Source organism: Brachyhypopomus gauderio, chromosome 7 (genome assembly GCF_052324685.1).
Source record: "Brachyhypopomus gauderio isolate BG-103 chromosome 7, BGAUD_0.2, whole genome shotgun sequence".
In the NCBI taxonomy this organism is placed as follows: domain Eukaryota; kingdom Metazoa; phylum Chordata; class Actinopteri; order Gymnotiformes; family Hypopomidae; genus Brachyhypopomus; species Brachyhypopomus gauderio.
In genome coordinates, this window is record NC_135217.1 from 30,763,322 (window position 1) to 30,779,857 (window position 16,536).

The 16,536-nt window shown below is 44.7% G+C and overlaps 1 protein-coding gene across 1 annotated transcript in view; it reads right to left on the reverse strand.

Annotated features, from left to right (window-relative positions):
• Positions 1 to 16,536, reverse strand: part of invs (inversin) — a 32,526-nt gene that overhangs the window by 12,762 nt on the left and 3,228 nt on the right. Inside the window, exons 3-7 of the mRNA XM_077013154.1 lie at positions 8,768 to 8,873; positions 6,658 to 6,824; positions 4,400 to 4,573; positions 2,182 to 2,349; positions 337 to 517 (exon numbers count right to left, since the gene is read on the reverse strand). Of these exons, the coding sequence (XP_076869269.1) occupies positions 337 to 517; positions 2,182 to 2,349; positions 4,400 to 4,573; positions 6,658 to 6,824; positions 8,768 to 8,873 (796 nt within the window). The remainder of the gene's footprint in view (positions 1 to 336; positions 518 to 2,181; positions 2,350 to 4,399; positions 4,574 to 6,657; positions 6,825 to 8,767; positions 8,874 to 16,536) is intronic.

The following is a 16,536-nucleotide window of genomic DNA, read 5'->3' on the forward strand; positions in this document are numbered from 1 at the left end:
AAACCCAAATGAGCATCTCTGGAGAGTCCTGAAAATGGTTGTCCACCAACGTTCACCATCCAACCTGATGGACATGGAGAGGATCTGCAAGGAAGAACATCAGAGGATCCCCAAATCCAGGTGTGAAAAACTTGTTGCAACATTCCCAAGAAGACTCATGGCTATACTAGCTCAAAAGCGTGCTTCTACTCAATGATTTTAGCGAATGGCTGCAATTTTTCAAAAGCATGAAAAATTTGTGGTCTGACTACATTCCACACCCACTGTAACCCTAACAGACACAGTTCAGGCTGTGCGTGCCGCGTGGGCGCACTAAAACCACCCAGCTCAGTTTACCCAGCAGCGCGGCCCAGTGCAACGGCGTCCGGAACAGGTTGTCATAGGCGGTGACGTTGCAGCCGGCGTAAGATGTCAGGACCTCCACCACGGCCTCGTTCCCATCGGCCACAGCGAAGTGAAGTGGCGTGCGGCCCTCGTAATCCTGCCAGTTCAGCAATGACTCTGTGGGAGCGGCTTCCTGCACCAGCACACGCACACCAGCACACAGCAGAACGCTGAGCTGAGGTCGAAAAACTACTGGGACAGTTGGTTAAACGGTGAGACAAAAGCAGCTCTAGATCTGGTACATGTTAAAAGAACGGCTGGATTATTAGTAGCAAACTGGCCTGGGAAAAATACTTCTTGAATATTCATTGAATATTCATCGTTCACAAACATTCTCACACCTCCAAATTCCTGTTTAACTCAATAAACACAGTAGTGCAGCGTCCAGAACAATCTAACAAAGTCATTCTCAATGGTGCAGCTCAAAGGTGTGAGGAGTTCTTAAGGTTCTTCAAAACTGATAAAATAAGGTGACATATTTCATCACAGTCACATGTGACTCACCTACTTGCTGTGCCTTCCTGGATAACTTTAAATCTATCTTTGTCTGACCTGTCTGAACTGGTTTCAGGTGTGAGGTCTACTGCCTGTTCACTGGATGTGATTCCCACACATTTTCCTTAGGATGTGCTACAGAGTATTGGCCAAAGAATAATAGTATTTTAATACTTTTAATAGTAAATAGTTCCTAATGTAATAGATGTCCAACCTTTACCAAAGACGCCCTATTGTGGATCTGATGTCTTTTAGCAGTTTTAGACCAATTTCTAAATTATCCTGTCTTTCAAAGGTTCTAAATACATATACAAATGTATACTCATTATTACCGAAAAACTATAATATGGACCAATTCCAATCTCTGAGGGACCTGTACTGCAGTGCTCTGCCTTCTATTTTAAGAACAGAAATGTTTCAATGCAGTTTGGTCATTTTGCCTCCTCTTCTGCTTCAATCAACTTTGGAGTACCTCAGAGGTCTATTGTGAGACCTATATGTATTCTGTACATATGCACAAAGAATCTCCTACATTTATATTCAGTTATATCTACCATTTGAAGAAGGTGATAAGTATGTATGCATGTGTAAGCTAGGTTCTCTGTGCAAGCCATGATGTCCAACATTTTTGTAGAACTGAATGATGAAAAAATAATTTTCGATTATCCTAAATGTAATTTCTCCAACATCTGTGACCTCCTCCATTCATTTGGTATTGGAATCTAAAATCTAAAGTTGACACAGCGTTTTCTGTTTCTAAATTGAAACTTGTAAGGACATTAAAAGTTGATGTTTTTAAGTATAATTTAAAAACATTTAAATTCCCATGTTATTGAGTCCTCTTAAATGGTTCTAAAGCATTTCAGCTTCTACTTAAACCTTTTTGTAATCCACTTTATTCTTATATTCTCCGGATTCTTGTAAATCACATTTTCTTTTTGATTTACCGATATTTAAAAAGCCATTTATTTCCTGCACCTTGGTTGGGTCTGAATTTTTTTAATGTGCTCTAAAAACAGATAACTAACTTCCTCTGACCTGTAATTCACTGCTGACTTGCACAGTGCAGCTAGTAATATTTGCTTCAGTTCTTGTAAAGAGACAAAAATTCTTCTGACAGAGTAAGAAATATATTTCACCTTAAATAATGAGTTAAAATATGGATTTTATAGAGAATGCTTCTTTACTACTGCTCAGTGTTCATCAGTATATATTCTGATGTCTGAAAGTGTATGTGTGTGTGTGTGGGAATGTGTGTGTCCATGTGTGTGATTGCACATGCGTTTGTCACTGTGTTCTCACCAGTATGCATCGCACAGTTTGTGTGGCGTTGGGGTGTGTGTTGTGAGCTGCCCAGTGCAGTGGGATTTTGCCCTCACTGTCGGGGATGCCGATGTTAGAGTCGTGTTTGATCAACAGCTTCACGTGTTCAGGATGATTGTAGAAGGCACTCCAGTGTAATGCTGTCTGCTGTAGACACACGCATACATGCACACACACACACACACACACACACACACACACACACACACACACACACACACACACACACACACGCGCGCGCACAGACACAAACAATTTCAAATGTTCCGTTTAACTTATAATGTTCTCAATATTGTACCTTAAGCAAACTTGGGTTACTGTCAGTTACTGTTGTTGTTATTAATACAATTGTAATATAAGGCTTAATATGAATTAGTAATACTTCAGAAGTAAATACAATGTCTATTTGCCTCACTAACACATGATTTAATCATTCAAAGCTTCACCATCAAATCTGAGAAAACACACAGAGGTAGCTGTAGCTACATTGACACAGCCACATGCTTAAAATCATGATTATATCAAGATCCATTAAAATTTGCTAGATATTCCCATAAATTTGGGACAAAATGGACAGAGATGTAAAACTATACAGACTCCACATTAAATTATTCAGATTCCCCCTGTGGATGTTCAACAGTGTAGAATTTAAAAAATTTAACTTTTTTAATTTTAATTGTCTTTTGCAAATGATCCCTCAAAAATGACATCTACTTATTTTATCTATTTTAGAAACTGTAGTTTAACAATGGATGCCACATAACATTAAAAAATGTATAAATATCTAAAATATTCAGAATTAAATATGGATCAAATAAAAAAGTTTGCAGCCTCTATATATCAATGCTTTTCTTAAACCCAAAATATTGTGATATTCCACTGAACCGATTTTCTCTCAAACCTACTTGCATGGCTGCCAACTCTCACGCATTTGTCTTCACACGCTCTCACGCCACACTTCCGATTTCTCACACCGAAAAAAAAATCTAAAAAATCTTATTTACCTCTGATCCATATATATGATTAAATGAGTTACTAGTTCGCTCTGGCGCCAACCATCGGCGATCGATCGATCACGATATAATACTTAATTTGTGTCCACTTCACGTTCGTCACCCCCCCCCCCCCCAAATCAACAATTTACGTTTGCCATCTCCTCCAGGTTCAAATCTCACTCCAAGCGATCTTCAAAAGTTGGCAACCCTGTACTTGATACTAAAGAAAACCATAGTAACGTCGTTTAACTTTAGCTGCTTGAATCCTTGAGTACTTTTTAAAGTGTGTACTTTAACTCAAGTGAGAATGTAAATGAGATAGTTCTACTCTGCCTGGAGTGCGGTTGTCCCAGGGGTATCTGTACTTTTACTCAAGTACTGGATGTGTGTACTTCCTCCACCACTGACTAATGCTACACAGATCAACATAAGCAGTAGTCCCAGCAGACAAAACCTACACACTTACACCATGCCAAACACAGCTTGTAACATCAGCATTTTAATGTGGACTATGAGGTCTTTCCATCATTTGGTAGGGTATTAAAGGGTTTCACTACAGGATGTTTTTGGCCAGGTTATTAATTCTCATGCCGTGTGGCACGGGATAAAAGGTTTTTCCACAAAGTTCTGAGACGCGCCGGTCACCCTGTTTGTGAGAAACGATTGTTGCGAGCGGAGTCGGTCTGGACTGCATTACTCTGGCGTTCGCCTCCCCGCCCCCACGCTCTCTAAATTACTAATACTGTTAGAACTATTACACCTAATTACTATGACTGCAACTTTAAACAGCGCTATTACTGCCAACGAAAGAAGCTGTGTCTACGGTTACTAGCATGCGCTATTATGGCACGGTCATTCTTCGTAGAAGCACGAAGCTAATGTATGCGTGACCGCACGATGGCCTGGAGGAGTCGTGGTTGGAAGCACGCGCACTGGAGTGACCTCGCGCCACTTCGTCGCGCGGACGAAGACAGACCCCACATCTAGCAGGTGGCCCGGCACGCCCGTCTGTGCGCAGTGGCTCTGAGAAAATGTATTTTATTATATTATTTAAATGGGCTCCATATCCTCCCGTACAACTTCACAGGGAACATCTGCTCGTCCGTTCGGACGCGCGCGCGCGCACACACACACGAGGTGACCTCAGACTGACCCCTGGCCCGGCCACACAGTGTTTACGGCAGTGTGTGTGCGTGCGGTACCTTGTTCCTGTCCTGAGTGTCCACTTCTCCTGGTGCCATGTGCTTCAGCAGCAGGGACAGGGGCTTGGCGCTGGTGTGGCGGGTCGCCAGGTGCAGAGGCGTCATTTCCTCCAGGTCCTTCAGCAGCCAATCAGCATGCTTCGACAGCAGGAGCTTCATGAAGCGCACGTTGCCCTGGGGGGGGGGGGGGGGGGGGGGTACATGTCCCTTATGTCCAAGTACCCGCTCTAGCCTGCTTAGCTCTACATAAAACACTTTGGAGAGATCCGTGTGTGTGTGTGTGTGTGTGTGTGTGTCAGGGTTCATGGTCTCTATTCTCAGCCCAATTAGTGTGTTAATCCCTAAGCTACAGCTATTATTGATCTAGGTGTCAGAGTGGAAGCCATCAACCCCTCCTCTTTCACTTTACCATTCTCCCCTCCATTCCTTCCCCTCTATCCACCACTGCCCTCATCACTCCCCTCACCACTCACCACTCCCCTCACCACTCCCCTCACCACTCCCCTCACCACTCACCACTCCCCTCACCACTCCCCTCACCACTCCCCTCACCACTCACCACTCCCCTCACCACTCCCCTCACCACTCCCCTCACCACTCACCACTCCCCTCATCACTCCCCTCATCACTCCCCTCATCACTCCCCTCATCACTCCCCTCACCACTCCCCTCACCACTCCCCTCATCACTCCCCTCATCACTCCCCTCACCACTCCCCTCACCACTCACCACTCCCCTCACCACTCCCCTCACCACTCCCCTCACCACTCACCACTCCCCTCACCACTCCCCTCACCACTCCCCTCACCACTCACCACTCCCCTCATCACTCCCCTCATCACTCCCCTCATCACTCCCCTCATCACTCCCCTCACCACTCCCCTCACCACTCCCCTCATCACTCCCCTCATCACTCCCCTCACCACTCCCCTCATCACTCCCCTCATCGCTCCCCTCATCACTCCCCTCATCACTCCCCTCATCACTCCCCTCATCACTCCAGTCCCTCCCCTCACCACTCCCCTCACCACTCCCCTCACCACTCCCCTCATCACTCCCCTCACCACTCCCCTCACCACTCCCCTCATCACTCCCCTCATCGCTCCCCTCATCGCTCCCCTCATCGCTCCCCTCATCACTCCCCTCATCACTCCCCTCATCACTCCAGTCCCTCCCCTCATCACTCCCCTCATCACTCCCCTCACCACTCCCCTCACCACTCCCCTCATCACTCCCCTCATCACTCCCCTCATCACTCCCCTCATCACTCCCCTCACCACTCCCCTCACCACTCCCCTCATCACTCCCCTCATCACTCCCCTCACCACTCCCCTCATCACTCCCCTCATCACTCCCCTCATCACTCCCCTCACCACTCCCCTCATCACTCCCCTCATCACTCCCCTCATCACTCCAGTCCCTCCCCTCATCACTCCCCTCATCACTCCCCTCATCACTCCCCTCACCACTCCCCTCATCACTCCCCTCATCACTCCCCTCATCACTCCCCTCACCACTCCCCTCATCACTCCCCTCACCACTCCCCTCATCACTCCCCTCATCACTCCAGTCCCTCCCCTCACCACTCCCCTCACCACTCCCCTCACCACTCCCCTCATCACTCCCCTCATCACTCCCCTCATCACTCCAGTCCCTCCCCTCATCACTCCCCTCACCACTCCCCTCACCACTCCCCTCACCACTCCCCTCATCACTCCCCTCATCACTCCCCTCATCACTCCCCATCCCCACACAAACACACAGAAGTCATATTATTCATTTAATTTAGGATTATGTTTATGAGCACGAGTGCCTTAATCCACTTTTGATGTTTTGGTGCAGAAACATTAAAACTGGATGTCACAAGCCAGTGGCACTTGTAATGACACTTGAGGCACTGAAGCAGCGCTGATGAGAAGGTGAACACTAGGGGGCAGTATGCCCTCACATCACAGCTCCCTTCAGTGCTCGGCATCCAGCAGGCTCGCGTGCTGTGGACTGCGTCAACAAGTTACCGCTACAGAATAATCCAAAATAACACCAAGAGAAGGAACACGTAGGTGTGTGTGATAAAAAATTTGAACATGAGTGTGTGTGTGTACATAAGGACAGAGAGGGTGTGTTTCTGTAAGAGAGGGAGAGAAGTGAGTGTTTGAGTGTGTAGGAGAGAGAGAGAGAGAGAGAGAGAGAGACATATGTGGGTGTATGTGTGTATGTATGTATGTACGGAGACGATGTGTGTGTGTAAGTGTTTTCACCCTCTGGGAAGCGAGGTGCAGAGCGGTTCTTTTACTGTGGTCGGCTTTGTTGACAGAAGCTCCTGCCTTCAGTAGAGTCTCTGCACAATCCAAGCGGTCAGCCAACACACAGTACATGAGAGGAGTCCTCCCGAACTGGTCCTCGTGGTCTCTGAGACACGGGTCTCCTGCACACACACACACTCTGCTCTTACTCACAAGATCTGGCAGACACGTCTCTGAAGAGGAAGAGAAACGATCTTGCACCTGTGATCACTACATGAAATGTGCATTTATGTGTATGTGTGAGTGTGTGTATGCCTGTGTACCTGTGATTAGTCTCTGTCAGGTGTGAGTGTGTGTGAGAGAGAGAGATCGTAAATACTTGTGATTAGTCTCAGTCAGGTGTGTGTGTGTGTGTGTGTGTGTGTGTGTGTAAGAGAGAGATCGTAAATATCTGTGATTAGTCTCTGTCAGGTGTGAGTGTGTGTGTGAGAGATCGTAAATACCTGTGATTAGTCTCAGTCAGGTATGAGTGTGTGTGTAAGAGAGAGATCGTAAATACCTGTGATTAGTCTCAGTCAGGTGTGAGTGTGTGTGCGTGTGTAAGAGAGAGATTGTAAATACCTGTGATTAGTCTCAGTCAGGTGTGAGTGTGTGTGTTTAAGAGAGAGATTGTAAATACCTGTGATTAGTCTCAGTCAGGTGTGAGTGTGTGTGTTTAAGAGAGATTGTAAATACCTGTGATTAGCCTCAGTCAGGTGCGAGTGCGTGTGTAAGAGAGAGAGATTGTAAATACCTGTGATTAGTCTCTGTCAGGTGTGAGTGTGTGTGTAAGAGAGAGAGATCGTAAATACCTGTGATTAGTCTCTGTCAGGTGTGAGTGTGTGTGTGTAAGAGAAAGAGATCATAAATACCTGTGATTAGTCTCTGTCAGGTGTGAGTGTGTGTGTAAGAGAGATCGTAAATACCTGTGATTAGTCTCAGTCAGGTATGAGTGTTTGTGTAAGAGAGAGATCGTAAATACCTGTGATTAGTCTCAGTCAGGTGTGAGTGTGTGTGTAAGAGAGAGATCGTAAATACCTGTGATTAGTCTCAGTCAGGTGTGAGTGTGTGTGTAAGAGAGATCGTAAATACCTGTGATTAGTCTCTGTCAGGTGTGAGTGTGTGTGCGTGTGTGTGTGTAAGAGAGAGATTGTAAATACCTGTGATTAGTCTCAGTCAGGTGTGAGTGTGTGTGTTTAAGAGAGAGATTGTAAATACCTGTGATTAGTCTCAGTCAGGTGTGAGTGTGTGTGTTTAAGAGAGATTGTAAATACCTGTGATTAGCCTCAGTCAGGTGCGAGTGCGTGTGTAAGAGAGAGAGATTGTAAATACCTGTGATTAGTCTCTGTCAGGTGTGAGTGTAAGAGAGAGAGATCGTAAATACCTGTGATTAGTCTCTGTCAGGTGTGAGTGTGTGTGTGTAAGAGAGAGAGATCATAAATACCTGTGATTAGTCTCTGTCAGGTGTGAGTGTGTGTGTGTGTAAGAGAGAGAGATCGTAAATACCTGTGATTAGTCTCAGTCAGGTATGAGTGTGTGTGTAAGAGAGAGATCGTAAATACCTGTGATTAGTCTCAGTCAGGTGTGAGTGTGTGTGTAAGAGAGAGATCGTAAATACCTGTGATTAGTCTCAGTCAGGTGTGAGTGTGTGTGTAAGAGAGATCGTAAATACCTGTGATTAGTCTCTGTCAGGTGTGAGTGTGTGTGCGTGTGTGTGTGTAAGAGAGAGATTGTAAATACCTGTGATTAGTCTCAGTCAGGTGTGAGTGTGTGTGTTTAAGAGAGAGATTGTAAATACCTGTGATTAGTCTCAGTCAGGTGTGAGTGTGTGTGTTTAAGAGAGATTGTAAATACCTGTGATTAGCCTCAGTCAGGTGCGAGTGCGTGTGTAAGAGAGAGAGATTGTAAATACCTGTGATTAGTCTCTGTCAGGTGTGAGTGTAAGAGAGAGAGATCGTAAATACCTGTGATTAGTCTCTGTCAGGTGTGAGTGTGTGTGTGTAAGAGAGAGAGATCATAAATACCTGTGATTAGTCTCTGTCAGGTGTGAGTGTGTGTGTGTGTAAGAGAGAGAGATCGTAAATACCTGTGATTAGTCTCTGTAAGGAGCTCCTGTCTCCATTCACAGCTGCTGCATGCACCTGAGAGTTCAAAGGGGCAAAACCTGATGACTTCAGGGATGACTGTGTTGCCTGGAGCGCACACACACACACACACACACACACACACTTATCAGATTTCACAATTTAGCTGTGACAATTTCAGTTTCATGATATTGACAACATCTTTATATTTGGGTGTTGGTTCTCACAGTCATAAATACACTCAGACCCATACATACACGACTCGCATTTGGATTTTGCGTGAAACTTAAGGAAAACGAAAAACGTTCACACTACAGTAATATTGTGTCATTAAAGCAGGGCATTTAAGTAGAAGCATGCAATGGTGATTTCCTCACCTCGTACAATTTATTGAAACAAAGGCCAATAACAGTGGTGGTATAACCCAACCAAAAATGTCAATGTCTCTTGTCAAGTGCCCTCGTGCATCAATTCCAGCTGGACAATGACGTCTCATCATGTTCACTTATGTCTGTTGAGGTATAACATCCCACTCCTCTTGAAGGACCCTCAAGTTCTGGGGTACAGAGTTATGAGCCTCTACGCAGCGACTCAGCTGATCTCATAGGTTTTCTATGTGATTCAGGTGTGGAGAAAGTGCAGGCCACTCCATTTAAGGAACCTCAGTCTCCAGCAGCCACTCACTAATGATATAAGCATCGTTGTCCATGAAGATGAAATTAGGCCGGTGTTGTTCATGCAGAGACACAATGACTGGATTAATGATGATGTTAATTGATGTTCAAGCAGTATGGACCTGTCACAAAGTGTAGGGCAGTCCTGTGTTGACTGGACACACCTGTCCACACCAACACCACCACCAAAGGCTCGTCTGGTGACAACGGTGGCTGATGCATAGCGCTCTCCTTGACGTCTTCCAACATCGTTGGGGGCCATTATTTCTGCTCAGCATGAATCGGCTTTCACCAGTGAAGAGCACTGGTGTCTCACCCAGTGTGAACGCTCCCAGGCCCATGCAAGACGGCGACGCCTCTGCCCGGCGGTGTGGTCAGGTACCTTTGCAGGTCGTCCAGTACGCAGGCCACTCTGATCCAAGCGGTTTCGATTGGTCTGATGTGACACGTGGATGTCCCTCACCTCCGTTAAATGTGCCTGGAGTTGTGTGGCATTCATCATCCGCTTCCACAGGGCACCGTTCACATTGAAGCGGCCATCAGTGTGGGATGTGGCCAAAGGGCGTCCACTTCTACGCTTTTCTGTGGCTCCTTTTTCCCAGTCTCTCTCCATCTCTGTTGCTCCCTGCTGAACAGCCCGAGACACCAAGCCCAGCGCACTTCCATCTGAGAACATCCTGTTTGAATCCTCGGTTGGTACTGCTGATCAATTGTTAGTTGCCATCTTGGTCTCATGATGTCAAAATGTGAACAGCACGATGAGGAGGACAGTTTAAATACCAGTTCTAACTGAAGCAGGGCATTTATTGGTCGATTCGTTGGATCAAACACCTCTTGTGAATTTTGCTGTTAAGCTCCTCGTTAGGGAACGGCAAATAGTGCAAAATGTACCGAAACATTAAACAGTTGGACGTGTGCGTTCAAAAGTTTAGAGAAGATCACATTAAGTTCACCTGTACAGGTTAGAGTGCGTTTTAGGTTCATCCTGAAATTTCAGCCGAAAGCCAAATATACCTCACTATTTTGTGAGTAGTGTACATACACAGCATATATATCTCAGTGTTCTCAGACAGGAAGAGCTTGATAATCCGCAGACAGGAAGTAACAGGCAGGGGGCGGGTCCCCATAAGGGGCACACCCTGACTCATTTTTTATTCATGCTCATCAATATTGCAAGAACAGTTTAAAAAAATCAATTATTGTGGTTTTAAGTACACACAAACTCACACGGACATGAAGTACAGTCAGTGCGTACAGACAAAAAAGAGTGATACAGATAAAGTGGCATTGCTGCAGTAAGGCTGGTATACCAGCTCAGAAGGCTCCAGTCTTTTCATTTATTTAATTCATTCATTTTGTTGTAGTGTGCACACCAGCCGGGCATCGACACGTTCGCCTTGACCTCTGCCAGGAGAACCCACAAGCACCCCAGCAGGGTGACTTCAGGGCTGAACCTACACTGTGCCTTAGGCTGTTGGCGTCTGCTGTGTAAAGGACCCAACTTCAATCGCCTTGGATTTGATTAATCATAAATACACACTTGAGATTAACACAGCCCCCCCAACACCATTTTATACGCTTCCAGCTCACATTCAGTTTCAGAGTGCCAAAATGTTTGGTTATATTTGCTCATTCAGTCTCACTCCGCCCACCACCCACACTAAAACAATTAGCTACAATGTTCTCACGATCCTCCGGGAGGGGGTAATTGAGATTAGGTACTGTAATTAATGCAGACTCATAAACCTCTTCAGAGTTACAGCTACTTCTGTAATGTGTACGTCTGTGTGTTTTATAAGTAAAGCTTTTAAATGATGTCTGATATGCTATAATTCAGTGTGACTCTGAATTCTTAGGAACTAAGGAAAACTAATAATCAAAAGGTACATGCAAACACACACACACACACACACACAAAAATCTGGAATCATGATGTGGAAAAAAGATGGCAGAGGGATGCATTTTGGGGGAGAGGTATACGTGTGATGAATGAAGTGTGTGTGTGTGTGTGTGTGTGTGTGTGTGTTAGCGTGCATGCTTGCCCATTGCATGGGAAGTGATTTTCCATGACAGCAGCTTTTTATGGAGGCTTCGATCATAGAGACCACAAGCTTTCCCCAATTTCCTTCAGGATGCAACACACACGCACAAACACAAACACATGCACACACACTTACACACAATGAAGTTAAATCACTAAAAAGCCCGTGTGCCTTTCAAACCTGCCACATTAACACTTAGATGTCTTTGTAAACAATCTAGCATTTTCCACCATTTACTGTAATTCAATTTAATATCTGAAAAATTTGGAAATAGCAGCCCCATTTACTGTTGAAAAAAATTCTGTAGAAGTAAACAAATAATCTGTAAACAAGTGTGGATGACTTTGTTACCAGTTTAAACATATTCACCTCCAGTTTCTTTCTCATGGAAACATTTATCTGCCAAGCATAAGCAGCCATGAATCTTAGTCATGTTATGGAAGAAACACAGTATCATCAAAGGCCAAACTTTGCACGCAAACACCCACACACACCTTTCTGCCGACACTCCAGAATACATCAGGAATTCGCATGATATGTAGACAAAAGGAGGAGACACTGTGTGTACGTGTGTGTGTGTGTGTGTGTACATGCATGTGTATGTGTGTGCTTGCAGGTGTGTGCGTGTGTATGTACGTGCATGTGTGTGTGTGTGTGTGTGTTTCAAGCTGTTGGGCCCTGCCAAGTGACTCCCTACCAGCATCTTAAGGATCGACCAGCTGAGTCAGGATTTAAGGAGAGAGAGAGAATAATGAAAACACACAGTAGGGTCAGAGGTTTAGTGGAGAGGATTGTCTGTGTGCGTGTGTGTCTGTGTGTAGTCTTTGGCAGCTAAATGGCCATAGCATCCAGCTCAAATCTGCCACTCATACTCTGTGTCTAAACCAGGGAGAGCAACCCTGTACCCACACTGCCACCTAATCACAGGGGAGGCAGAGTACAACCAATGAGATTCTGCCTCAATCTCAAGGGACCAATCATTAACGCTCTCTCCCAAGAGAGAAACCCTTTTTGCTCCTGGTGGATGCAATCCACTGGGACACTGGGTCTGAGTGGCATGGTCACCACGCGCCTCATTAGCTAAGATTACCCATAATGCAATGCGACAAATAAGCCCCTAAGGTAAAAGAGGTGTGGTGGCCTCTGCTGTGCAGGGTAATACAATTACAAGACTCCAGAACTGTCAATCACAGCAAAAAAAAAAAAAAAAAAAGGCTAACTAAACACAACACAATTAAGCCCTTATACACACATACGTTGCGTATTTCAACACATTCAGGAACTTCCTGCGCTCAGTTTGGGGGGAGCGGCTGCTCATCTCTTCATCGTGCGTCTCGGGTGAGGGAGTGTCGTCGACGTCGCTGAGTTGTTTGCGCGAGGCGCCTGTTTGTGTCTGAGGCCGAGTCCCTGGTGAGTGTGCCCGTGCTTGTGCTACGCTGGCTGGCAACACACCGCGTTCTTCAGGGACCGCAAACCGGCAGATGGAGCTCGCCTGGGAAGGCGGCACTTCTCGGTGCATACTACCGCCGAGGAAAGAATCTCAGTCTGACTCACGGGTGGAGGGTCTCGGCGCCAAGCAGTAAAACTGCACCTACCTTCATTGGAATAACTGGTTGCTTAAGACTTTTTACCTAACCAACGCCTGAATTTAAAGGGCGATTCACCCAACATTATATAGCATTAAGTGAACCACAGTTATTCTGTCTGCTACAGTATGATTGCAAGAACAATGTGAACGCTTATTTATATTACGTCTGGATAAAGACAAATCCCAGCTAGGCCACGCGCCCAGTGTGTCTTATGAAACTGGGGAGTGTGGCTACAACTCTCAATTATATGGTCGAATACTCAGTATTCAACTCAGTATATGATCAAATATTAGGAGATGGACATTTGTTAATGCAATGATGCTGCTGTCACATTATCAACACTAATGCCGTGTTCACAGCACAGAAATTTGTAACCTAATTTTAAAAAACCACACACCTCTGATACAAAGTTTTATGAACAGTTTAGTTAAAATAAATACCAAAATATAAATGTCCTCAGTTGCTCTATGTGGAAAGGAAAGAAACATGAAGCACTTCAAAACCGAGTGCCTGAGCCTTGGTGGTGCAGCATGGGCAAAAGGATGCATGGTCTCCTCATGGATTGATTCAGTTGATTGGTCTGTGTAGAATTGATTTACTTGGTTATTGGTCAGTGTTGAATTAGCTCACTTAGTGATTGGTCAGAGTTGGTAGAAGGCTTGTCACGATACCAGAATTTTGACTTCGATACCAATTTAATGTGTAGTATCACACAGTCTCGATACAAAAACCATACCTGCGAAACAATATCAGAAAAATAAAAAAATATAAAGTCCTTCTATTATATGAACATAAAATATGCAGAACTATTTTTCGCAAAAGCTTGATTTTTAAAGGAAACCTTGCTCATACCTTACATGTATATTCAGTATCGAAAGCATCAAAATGTTAGAGAATTGAATCGTTTCAACATCGAAGAATGAAAAAAACAGATCTTTCGATGTCTCATGCAACTCTAGTTGGCAGTGTAACCAAAGGTGGCATTAAAAACACTAGGTGAGTCGCACAATACAGCAAAGCAAACACATCACACTACCAAGACCAATATGGAGATCACCACAGGAAGTGAAAGGTTTTGGCCTCGCTAAGTCTCACTTTGATGTATTCCTAGTATATCACACATCTTACATGCTGAAAATGAGACTGAAATCAGAAAGCCATCAACACGGCAAAAAAGGGAGTGAAAATGGAAAGGCTGCCTGTAAAAGAAATACGTTATTGACAATGACGCTAGAACATCACAGGTTTCAACACAGCGTCTAATTTGAAAGCAATCTCAGTAACTTGCCTAACATATCAGTAGTGAACAGGAAAGTGCCATTATTCTGAAATGATAAAAACATTAAAGCCCAGAAATGTGCCAGAAAGTGTTTTTCTGTTTCAGTTTCCTTTTCATCTTTAACCAAAACTACAGAAATACAAACCAAAGAAAATGCTTAGGACTTATAATACCAGTACTAATTTCATGCCCATCATCAAATGACGCATTCTTAGTAAAAAGTGGATTTTTTTATATTTTAGAGTACAAAGCCTAGATTTCAAAAGGAATCTCAACCTAAAACTAACTTCCTTCCAGAATGACAGCGAGCCCACTTATATGGTAGTTCTGTGTGTTATTATGTTTGTTTAAGCACAGTGATTGACAGGGCCTCTAATATCAATGAGACTCAGGATCAATCCCTGATCTATAATGGAGGGAGTGTAATAGGAAGTAGGTAGTGCCACATTGATTTTAACCATGGTTGCACTTGTGGCTCTGACCCTCCCCCGTGGCTGAGCAATGGTACGGTCGGGGCTCTTAAGCACAATGCTACCGGTTGCTAGGATAGGCCACTAGAGGCTTTGCTCAGGGGGGGATAGACTCCATCTAACATCTTTAATGAGCCAGCACAGGCCAAGACATTTCTTTTTGCTTGTACGGTCACATTTGCACTTGCAGAAACACATACAACCCAGACACACACACACACACACACACACACACACACAAACACACACACAACCCTGGGGCTAACCCCATACCCCCAGCGGCACCTAATTGGACCATATCTGTGATCTAATTAAACGTCCAATTAGTAAGAGAGGGGCCATTTAGCCGTGGGCTGGTGTACTGCACACGGGAAATAATGTGATTGAAAAACAAACAGAAAATCAATGAGAGAGGAGAGATTGGGTCTGAGGGCTAATCTAGATGGATATGGAACAGCAGGACCTGAAGATACTGATGTCATTTTCTATAGGACTGTAGTGTGTGTGTGTGTGTGTGTGTGTGTGTGTGTATGGTGAGACTGCATGGCCTATATACATGAGTTATCCATGGTCCTGTACAAACATACAATTTACATTTATATTTTTTCCCCAAACACATGCCCTCTCTCTCTCTCTCACACTCGCTCACACACACACACACTAATTATTCTTTCAGCACAGTCAGTAAGTGCATTATTGCATTATTCTATTAACACGCTCGCACAGTCATAGATGAATCTGCGGGCCATCAATTATTCACAGCCAGCTTAACCCTGGAGACAGCTAAGCCTCCCTCAGAAACACTCGGGCAGCCCGCACTCCATCAAATATTAACATCGGGGTTATGCACATCACGCAGCGAGCTGAACGTGCCAGGTAGGAGAGCTAATCTCCGCAGGTCTGCACACACTCGCTGGGGATGACCTGTGGCCGTCTGACGGGTCTCCTGTGGCCCTCCTCCTGAACACCCACTACTCCACCCACTCTAACCCAAGCCATCTGAGCCATGTCCCAACGCGTTACTGAGCAGGTACTCCACCCGGGACTACCTCATTCACCCACAGAGCTTGTTCAGGGAGGGGCAGGAAGAGGAAACAAATGGAGGAATTTATTGGTTTACTTTAAACGAAAATGAGTAATAAACAATTGTGCATCCATTTTAAATGCAAATCAGAACTCTTTATTATAGCTATTATTATAGAACAAATAAAACTATGTTGGCCTTTCATATCCTACAGTGTAGAATCTGCATAATGAAGCAGTACTTTTTAATGACACCAGTGGCATTAGTGTCATTTCTGTTCCTGGGTCAGTCATACACGTACATACATTTACATTGCAGAAGTATTCAACGCCCTTAAAAGTCTTCAGATTTATCTGGGATACGAAAGACACATTGACAGTTCCAGACAGTATTTTGATGCCAGCAACCATTTAAAGTCAAAATGCATTAAAACAAAAATAAAAGAATTTAAAATGCTGTATTCATAAATATCTCTTTCATACTACTGCTTGGTATAAACGCCTTTTTCTGTAATACCAGCTTAAAGTCTGTTAGATAAGGTTCTACCAGTGCTGCACAGCGGGGTGATGTTTGCCCACTGTTCATGGCACATTTGCTCCAGGTTGTTCAGGTCGTTCAGATGATTCTGAGACTGCCGTTTTCAGAACGTGCTGCAGAATGTCAGGCCGGCTCAAACAGGGCCAGAAACATGCA